The sequence below is a fragment of the Labrus mixtus genome, unplaced genomic scaffold (assembly GCF_963584025.1).
Source record: "Labrus mixtus unplaced genomic scaffold, fLabMix1.1 SCAFFOLD_174, whole genome shotgun sequence".
Classification (NCBI taxonomy): Eukaryota; Metazoa; Chordata; class Actinopteri; order Labriformes; family Labridae; genus Labrus; species Labrus mixtus.
This window is the reverse complement of record NW_026870122.1, coordinates 40,001-49,900: the sequence shown is the minus strand read 5'-3', so window position 1 is coordinate 49,900 and position 9,900 is coordinate 40,001. Positions and strand designations below refer to the sequence as shown.

Below are 9,900 nucleotides of genomic sequence, written 5' to 3'. Positions count from 1 at the left end.
CAATGATGTAAACAGTCTCTCAAACAGAGTCCGGTGTTTAGATTTAAACAGTGACCGTGCTAAGTGGTGACTTCCAGCCGAATGAGTCAGTGGCTGTGCTGTCCGTTTAGTTTAGTTTTTAATTGTAGGGTCAAATCTAACTGATCAGATATCTTTAATGAATGAACTTTAATCAACACAACTCTTTACACAGAGACACCGGCTCCTCTGGTTCAAAGAAAAGAACCGGATCAAAGAGCCGACTCGTTTCCACTGACACATCACTACCAGCTAGTTGGTGGAGTGTACACTTCAGGGGGCAGCCATTTAAAGATTTTCTGTGTTTTTTATCACCGTAATTAGGTCATTCTTGTTGTTGGTGTGAGATTCTTGTGGTTTGATAATAAAATATGTCTGTAGTTTGGATATTCAGAGAGGTTCTGTGAGTTAAACACACGTTACATTGTCTCCGCTCCAGATAATAGACAGAGACCGACCGTTAGTATCCAGAGGCAGCTAACAACACAAAACGACGCGACAATGAAAGGGAGCAGAAAGCAGCGTAACACCACTCACCATGTACAGAGTGAAGGGGAAGCACAGCAGGAACAGCCAGATGTAAAGGTGTAAAGCGTTGACGAAGGTATTCTGATCGGGGTCGTAGTACCATCCGCCTGTGACTGAAGCCCAGACCCCCTGCCTCAGGATCTGAAGAGTCTGCGACCCCATGTTGTTTTCGATCCACCTCCGACCAATCCGAGCGGAACCGACCGAGAGACGGAACAACCGGGGCGGACACACTGGCTAGTCGTCGCTGAACATCCCCGTCCGTGTTGTGTTTCCAGACAGTGGCCTGAGAATCCCCTCTGCAGCCATCTTCTCCGCTGGTGCTGCTAGCCAGCCAGCTGGGGCACTGTTTCCAGTCCTCCAGTGAGGAGACTGCAATCCCACCACGCCCTGCGAGGGACTTCTTCTTCGTGGGATCTCTACAAGGTAGCTGGGGGAAGGAAGCAGCTGCGAACAATATAAAAATATTCACCACTGCTTCTTGTCAGCACTTTGTTTCCGGTCTTTTCTCTCCGTGATGAAAACATTCACCCCGTGTTTCACCTTTCACCTGATTTTGACAAAACGCAGTGACGTCAGAGAGCGCTAATTCATTTAACAATAACGGGGTTTCTTTTTTAGGCAATTAGGAGCGCGGAGCAAAACTGATGAAATGGCGACACCTGCTGGTCACAATCAGAATCTTTATTTACTGTTATTTGTTTTGGCATCTTCATTTTCTGCCGAACCGAGTTAATCGAATTAAAGCATCGAGATGAGACGACTGACCGGTATGAAAACCAGATGTTACCTGAACCTCACCTGGATTGATTTAGATTATTGCATTTTTTTAAATTAGTATTTGTAGAGGAATAAAAAAATACTCCTTACCTAACCTCTCTACCAACCCCTCTGCACCTTTAAGAAAAAGCTAAAGACCCAGCTCTTTATGAACACCTACCACCTTCATGATGATGATGATGATGGTGATGGTGATGATGATGATGATGATGATGATGATGATGTTTAGGATGGTTTTGATGCTGATTAGAACTCTTAAGAACAGCTGTCGATGTTAGGCTTCAAACTTTAATTTTAAGAAGTGCTCCGTCTCTGGTCACTTCCTGTCAGTCTGATCAGACTTAAAGCTGTTAGTTTGTATTTCCTGACATTGTCTCCTCCTCTCTCTCTCCTCGCTTGTGTTGTTCTTATTCCCAAATGTCCGTCGCTTCAGATAAAAGCGTCTGATAAATGAATACTGATAAAATGAATTGTCAGACTGTATCGTCCCCACAACCACCGGCGTCCTCGTTCATTCACGACCTGCTCTGACCTCCACCTCAGCGGAGAGGAAGTGTGGACAACAGGAAGGAGAGGAATACAAAGGAGATTTGTAAATATTGTTTCCATTCTCAATTACCTGCTCTTGAACATAGCTTATTACTACTTTATTATTGCTTTCACTTATGCTTATTATATTGTTATTACTATTTTTATTTTATATTGTGAACTTATCTGAACTTCCTTCTGATTTTTGGTGTTATGAGCAACTGTAGCAAACAAATTTCCCCGAGATTAATAAAGTATTTCTGATTCTGAGAAATCCTTCCTGCATATTATCACATATACTCTTTTTGTAAAGCGTCTCCAGAGAACACTTGTTATGAATCGGGGCTTTATAAATAATGATTGATTGATAGAATTGTAGAAATCAAGAGATGAAATAAAACAAGTTTGGAGTACGGCACTGCAGGAAGTTTACCTTCCACCGCTGTAGATTATATTTGATGATTGTAGTCTGACACTAAAGTGGGTCAGTGAAAGTCAACAGTCCTGAGTCAGCTGTGAGGTCATGAGAAACAAACACATCAGGATCCAGTGGTTGAAATATTTTAATACAAAAGCAGACAAACAGAGTATTTCAAAGTAATAACAACAGAGTGTGGAAATAAGTCTGATGAGGTCGTTCACGGTGACGCTCCTCTGTGATGAGCTCGACGAGTTCAACTGTCACAACACAAATATTACGCTGATGTCATCAGTAAACCGACACTTCTGCTGAGTCAGCGTATCGTCCAAAAAACCTCATCCCACCTCACGCCTGCTGCTGACATCCAGCATTAACCCTGTGTGTGTGTGTGTGTGTGTGTGTGTGTGTGTGTGTGTGTCTGTCTGTGTGTGTGTGTGTGAGTGTGTCTGTCTGTCTGTCTGTGTGTGTGTGTGTGTGTGTGTGTGTGTGTGTGTGTGTGTGTGTGTGAGTGTGTCTGTCTGTGTGTGTGTGTGTCTGTGTGTGTGTGTGTGTGTGTGTGTGTGTGAGTGTGTCTGTCTGTGTGTGTGTGAGTGTGTCTGTCTGTGTGTGTGTGAGTGTGTCTGTCTGTGTGTGTGTGTGTCTGTGTGTGTGTCTGTCTGTGTGTGTGTGTCTGTGTATGTGTCTGTGTGTGTGTGTGTGTGTGAGTGTGTCTGTCTGTGTGTGTGTGTGTGTGTGTGTGTGTGTGTGTGTCTGTCTGTCTGTCTGTCTGTCTGTCTGTGTGTGTGTGTGTGTGTGTGTGTGTGTGTGTGTGTGTGTGTGTGTGTGTGACACAGCTGTCTGGTGATGTCAAACCAATCCTGGCGCTGCTCTTTGTCATCGTCCTGTAAATGGATCCGATGAGTAAAAAGAAACCGTCTTGTATTTATGGAGAGGTAACAAAAACACTCCTGAGCTTTTCTTTCAGTGGATCTGTCGTACGTCTCACTTCCTGTCTCCGTCCGCCCCCCCCCTCCCCCCTCGCTGTGAGGAGTGCGGTCTCACTGAAGCCGAGCTCTCTTCTCAGGAGGCGGTTTGCTTGGCGGCGCCGGCACGGAGGACTTAGAGGCCGGCTCCCTCTCCTCTTGTTTAACGGTTTCTGTCGGAGGTTCTGGTTCTTTCTTCACCTCAACTGAAACACAAAAGCACAGGAAGTTACTTTTATTTTGTAGAGAACTTCCTATTTCATCATTTATTTGTTCTTTGGATTTGTTGTTGTCTTTAGTTATCGGTGTGTCTTTTTCAAAATAAAATCACAGAATAATCATCATGTAAATCCCTTTCAAAATAAAATCACAGAATAATCATCATGTAAATCCCTTTCAAAATAAAATCACTGAATGATCATCATGTGCATCCCTTTCAAACTAAAATCACTGAATGATCATCATGTAAATCCCTTTCAAAATAAAATCACTGAATGATCATCATGTACATCCCTTTCAAACTAAAATCACTGAATGATCATCATGTACATCCCTTTCAAACTAAAATCACTGAATGATCATCATGTAAATCCCTTTCAAAATAAAATCACTGAATGATCATCATGTAAATCCCTTTCAAAATAAAATCACTGAATGATCATCATGTACATCCCTTTCAAAATAAAATCACTGAATGATCATCATGTAAATCCCTTTCAAAATAAAATCACTGAACGATCATCATGTACATCCCTTTCAAAATAAAATCACTGCATGATCATCATGTACATCCCTTTCAAAATAAAATCACTGAATGACCATCATGTAAATCCCTTTCAAAGTAAAATCACTGAATGATCATCATGTAAATCCCTTTCAAAATAAAATCACTGAATGATCATCATGTAAATCCCTTTCAAAATAAAATCACTGAATGATCATCATGTAAATCCCTTTCAAAATAAAATCACAGAACAATCATCATGTACATCCCTTTCAAAGTAAAACGCTGACGTTCACAGACGGAGTGAGAGTTTAAATACTGACCTGGAATCGGCTTCTCACCCGGTTTGGGCTGAAATGACAGAATGAAAATCGACATCAGTTTAATATAATAACAGCAACTTATAGGTATTAAATAAAAAGACTGAGACGATGTGACAGACAGAACGGTCTGAGTCACCTGGTAAAATGTTGGTGGAAATTTGGACCTGAGGTCGAGAAGGAGCGTGTCGACACGTTGCCTCTGGAACAGAGAACTCGCCTCCTCTTTCTTCTTTGACTTCGGTTTGGTTTTATCTGGAAGAAATGAGACGGACGTGTTTAACTGATAATTGATATTTTTTTCTACTTTTTTCTGCATAAATCTCTTAAACAACTTCAGCCCTGCTCAAAATTACCAAACATGCAATCATTTTTAGGAATTTAACCCTTTACTTTAAGAGATCGATACTCCCAGAGCAGAGACTTTTCTGGGGGTGAACTAACGTCTCTGTGTCCTTCATTTAGACCCCGGTCTCTGTGTAGAATGTGCACAGTTCATATAAAGGTTCCTGGTCCCTGTGGAAAGTTCCTGTAGTGGAAACATGACTATAATGTGAAGTGACTATGAAAACATCTCTCTGACCTCTCTCCTCCTGGTCCTTGAAGTGCCACCAGTATCCTTTAGACGGGTGATAGCGACAGTAGGACATGGCCTCGTCGAAAGCCGACTGGATCCCATGAACCGCAGAGAGCTAAAACACACATGAGTCATATTCACTAAACCCTGAAACTCCACAAATCATCGAGTGTTTAGTAAAGAACCAAACCATAAATCTCACCGCTCTGGAGCTGATCACGGTCCCCAGGTCCGGGGCCTGATACACCACTCCTGCTATGATGTAGTAGTCCGACAACGGGATTTCTGCAGGAAAACATGCAGAAGAAGAAGAGTCATCAGAGCTTGAGTCAAAGTCGAGTCAGCAGTCCTGACAATCAGGACTCCAGACCGCGTCCTGGACTTCAGTTCTACTGGCTGACCCACTTAACAAAATGAAATCATGTCTAACAGAGCTCACCTTGTGTTGGAGACGTTCTCTGCTGTTTACGGATTATGTAAAGAATCGGCTCCTGAGCATGAAGAAGAATGTATTCCACTCCCACCATCTGACTGGAGACAAAAACAAAGTTTGCTTTCAGTCGTTCAGTCTTTACCTGAGATCACATCGAACAGTCTAAACACTTCCTCTGTTTCATGAAGCTTCACACAAACCATTATTTGCATTGAGAGATTTACTTTCTTAGTTTTTATTTGTGTGAACTTCTCGTCCGTGTAAAACCAAAGTATATAAAAGATAAACTGACTTGAGATGTTCCAGGCTGAGCCGCTGCATCTTCACCACCTCGTTGTTACAGGTTCGGTCATAAAACGGATTGCTCCTCTCAGAGAAGTAATCCAAAACATTTCCAGGGTTCAGAATCGGAACCCAGCCGCTGTCCACCCACGAAATCCCCAAAAGGTTATCTGTGGATGAGAGGAGAAGTCCAGAATCAGTTTCTACCTGAAGGTCACTTTATCACTTCACTGATTGGACCTTTAACTGGTGACATCACATCTGTAGTTTCCATCGTTACAAAGCCCCTTTATTTAATAATAATGTTAAATAAAAAACATTTAAAGAAGCATCGTGACGGTCACCAGATACCACGGTCACTATTTACACCGTAACATGGTCACCAGATAGCACGGTCACCAGATAGCACGGTCACTATTTACACCGTAACATGGTCACCGTGCCGTTAACAGACCATTTGTATAACTTCAATCGTCTAATCCTTTATCTGTAATACTTGTCAATGTTTATTCAACTCTAAAGTATTTGCTTTATTATTATTTATACAACAAAACTGTTCAGTCAGTGTTAGATAAAGTTAGCATTGTTGCTAATCAAAGCGGAGGATGTGCTAACGTTAATATTTAAATTAAATCTATCTGAAAGGAGATTTATTGTCAGACAAAGAAAGAGCGGGTAGTTGATTGGTTTATAAATAGTTAACTTAAGGGGAAAACTCGGGCAATCACTTTCTAAATTAAGAATAAAACGTCGTTTGTTACCTCTGAAATCCACCGCCGCCATGATGTAAACAAACTGTCCCACAAAGACTACGTCATGACGTCCTCGCACGCAGGTCGAAGTTTGATGGCGTCATCTTTATAGTATTTTTCTAGTCTTAAAAAAAATAATAACTGATTATGAAGTCTCCAGGAGATTAAATCAGAGATAATATAGTGTTTTTAACAATAAAATACTTTTATCTACTAGTCAAAAGAAAGTGTTATTTTTTAAACTTAACAACATCTCCATCCTCAGTTATAGCCGACAGTCCGTCATATAACAACAACAATAATAATAATAATAATAATAATGATAATAGTAATAATAATAATAGTAATAATAATAATGATAATAATGATAATAATAATAATAATAATAATAATAGTAATAATAATAATAGTAATAATAATAATGATAATAATAATAATGATAATAATAATAATAATAATGATAATAATAATAATGATAATAATAATAATAATAATAATGATAATAATAATAATAATAATAATAATGATAATAATGATAATAATAATAATAATAATGATAATAATAATAATGATAATAATGATAATAATGATAATAATAATAATAATAATAATGATAATAATAATAATGATAATAATGATAATAATGATAATAATAATAATAATAATAATGATAATAATAATAATAATGATAATAATAATAATGATAATAATAATAATAATAATAATAATGATAATAATAATAATAATAATAATAATAATGATAATAATAATAATAATAATAATAATAATAATGATAATAATGATAATAATGATAATAATAATAATAATAATGATAATAATAATAATGATAATAATGATAATAATGATAATAATAATAATAATAATAATAATAATAATGATAATAATGATAATAATAATAATAATAATGATAATAATAATAATAATAATAATAATAATAATAGTAGGAACAAGAAGAAGAAGAAGAAGAAAATTATAAATCCCATAAGGAGAAATTATTTTTACTCTCTGTTATTGAGACATGTTACACACACACAGGCTGAAACACACACATGAACAAACAGGATCTGCATTTGAAAGAACCGGGACGATGGGGGTTCAGAGCTTTGCTTAAGGGCACCTCGGCAGTGCTAAGGACCTCTCCAGCTACCAGACCAATTTCCAGACTTAGTCCACACGGGGACCGCCTTTTAAATATTGTTTTTTGCATTTCTTTGTACCGTCTTGAGGTCCAAACTTCACAACTTGTGTTGAAAAATATCATAAATGTGGGGTGTGAGTTGGTAGATTGTGCTGAGGCTCGACCAGTTGAGAGTTCCTGATTTAAACCACTTCAACATGGAGAAGAAAATGTTATTTAAATGGTTTTGATACATGTGAATCTGTGCGTTCATAACAACTCCTGATTGCTGGAGGAGTCTCGATTCAGCCACCATAAAGTCTACGTCACTGAAGGGCCCGCCTGAGGATGTGAGGTCATGAGATGACTCATTAGGGGTCAACATGTCAGAAATGTAATCCAGGGCAAGACCAGGACGGGCTTCAAGAGAGACCAGTACAATTTAGGAGCGAGGACGGGAGTGGCGTGATGTCGTCTGTTGAAACCAGTTAGAATATTTTATTGAAGATCTTTTTATTCCTCATAGCTTTTATTTCTGATCCAGAGAGTTTTAAATTCCAGAGACACACCCGAACAGCTGAGCTCACAGCCGAGTGTGACAGATGGATTAAAGCATGGTGACTACAAGCTCACACACACACACACACACACACACACACACACACACACACACACACACACACACACACACTTAGTGCTGTTGATGACAGGATACATAAGAAGCTCTTTGTCGGGGAAAGACCATGTTGTTCATGTTGGTGTCTGCAGCCCCCCCATAATGAGAGGCTCCTAACATGGTTACCCTTCTGTATACCCCCCCCCCCCCGGTGTGAATGACATCACAGCCTGTCATTAGGACGAGCTGCCTGTGATGTCCGACGTGTCTGCACAGGAGGAGAGCAGTGAGGAGGAACAGCAGGTTGCAGGCGGCTCGGGCGTGAGACGACAGGCTGGATGATGTTTATCTGATTCATCTGCGTTCCTCTTCTTCCTGATAAGAGAGCGACACACTGAGAGGGATGTTTGGGTGGAAGGAGGGGGGGGGCTGCGACTCACCGCTGCCAACATATTCAGTCAGAGGAGGAGGAAATATGGCTCATTTAAAATCTGGGTGCTTCAGAGAGAGAGTGAGAGGAATCAGATCAACTGAGTCCAACTTACTGATCCTTTAGTTTACTGTGACTGAAACTTTAACGATTCATGGAGATGAATGCAAATATTTAATCATTAATAACACAAACAATGATGTCATGTCTGTCATTTCAGAGCAAATAAAGGTTAAACACATGATTCCACTTCAGAACTATTTTGCACTTTTCATCCAAGTATAAATAGAACTCAAAGTGCCTCATGTTACATCATCTCCTCACCTGAATCAAAGACAAACAAAAAAGAGATTGAGAAAGAATTTAAAGGTCTCATATTTAAAATCCTCTTCACCATGTTCCTCTAACTCTAACATGTGTCTCTAGTCCGTCTACAAACCCCCCAATGATGAGAAAAGTCCATCCTCGCCATCTTCTGCCTGCTCCACTTTTCAGAAAATGTGTGCTCAAACAGGCCGTTTGGAGATTTTCCCTTCATGACATCACAAAGGGCAGTAGCCCCTCCCCCAGGTGGGTGACACTCCCACAGCTAGGTGTTTGTTCTGCTCTCTGAGTCTGCCATGGAGCTGTTGTTGTGATGCTAAAAGTCATCAAAACATTCCCCCCCGTACAGTGTGTGTCCATCGAGACATGAGCTAATCACACCTATTTGGTTTTTTGAACCAGGCTGTAAACATGTTAATCTGTAAAAACAGGCTTTTTAGAATGGGTGTGTATGTGACTTCCTGTGCTTCTGCAGCCAGCCTCTAGTGGACACTCCAGGAACTGCATGATTTTACACTTCAGCATCATCACAGGAGGTTGCGTCTTGATCACAATACTTACTTTGACCACATGGGGCGCCAGAATCCACACAAAGTGAACGATCTCACAGCTTTAGATGAAATATTAAATGATCGATAATGATGCTGTTTGGAGAAATATTTTAAAAGAACAAAATCTTTCATTTATTTACATTAATGTGACTTTATCTACTCTGTCACTGAAGCGATTATGAATCTTAAAATATCACCTCTCTTCTCTGAATGTTGTTATTCTCACATTTCATCATGTGAGAATCAGCCCTCTGCTGGGATCAGGATGATCAAAGTCATCCTACATTTATCAAACTGAATGTTCATCTGGATGAAAACAGGATTAAATTACCTGATTTTATAATCCTGATTACATAATCATTTTTTAAAATTCTTGTGAACACCCTGATTTAATGATGTAATCCCCTCTGATAGCTGTAATCCTGCTGGATTTCTTTTGAAAACCGGACCTAGACAAACTGATGATGAAATCAAACCTCTCCTCTTCCTGCTGGAGGACCCCCATGGGACCGCAGT

At 39.5% G+C, this 9,900-nt stretch overlaps 2 protein-coding genes across 3 annotated transcripts in view; one reads left to right on the top strand and one right to left on the bottom strand.

The window, feature by feature from the left end:
* Positions 1 to 2,399: 2,399 nt before the first annotated feature.
* med6 (mediator complex subunit 6) lies at positions 2,400 to 6,433 on the bottom strand. Its single transcript, XM_061033370.1, has 9 exons — positions 6,335 to 6,433; positions 5,584 to 5,743; positions 5,298 to 5,389; positions 5,061 to 5,143; positions 4,865 to 4,973; positions 4,421 to 4,536; positions 4,285 to 4,312; positions 3,310 to 3,443; positions 2,400 to 3,276 (listed from the first exon to the last, which is right to left on the bottom strand). Exons 1-8 carry the CDS (start codon positions 6,354 to 6,356, stop codon positions 3,313 to 3,315), a joined length of 741 nt encoding a protein of 246 aa, XP_060889353.1. The 5' UTR covers positions 6,357 to 6,433; the 3' UTR covers positions 2,400 to 3,276; positions 3,310 to 3,312.
* A 3,420-nt stretch (positions 6,434 to 9,853) lies between these two features.
* The window catches only part of LOC132961640 (tetratricopeptide repeat protein 9A), a 7,850-nt gene continuing 7,803 nt past the window's right edge, over positions 9,854 to 9,900 (top strand). For both annotated transcript variants that reach the window (XM_061033374.1, XM_061033375.1), the window contains exon 1: positions 9,854 to 9,900. This exon is cut by the window's right edge and continues 719 nt beyond it. The gene's annotated coding sequence lies outside the window, so the exon portion shown is untranslated.

Bases quoted from the DNA above. Each gene is read 5' to 3' on its own strand.
- med6 (XM_061033370.1), bottom strand. From the start codon at position 6,356: ATGGCGGCGGTGGATTTCAGAG. The intron at 4,537-4,864 runs GTCAGAGAGATG...CATTTCTTCCAG, and splicing joins CAAGGACCAGGAGGAGAGAG to ATAAAACCAAACCGAAGTCA. The intron at 4,313-4,420 runs GTGACTCAGACC...CTGTCATTTCAG, and splicing joins TTCCACCAACATTTTACCAG to CCCAAACCGGGTGAGAAGCC.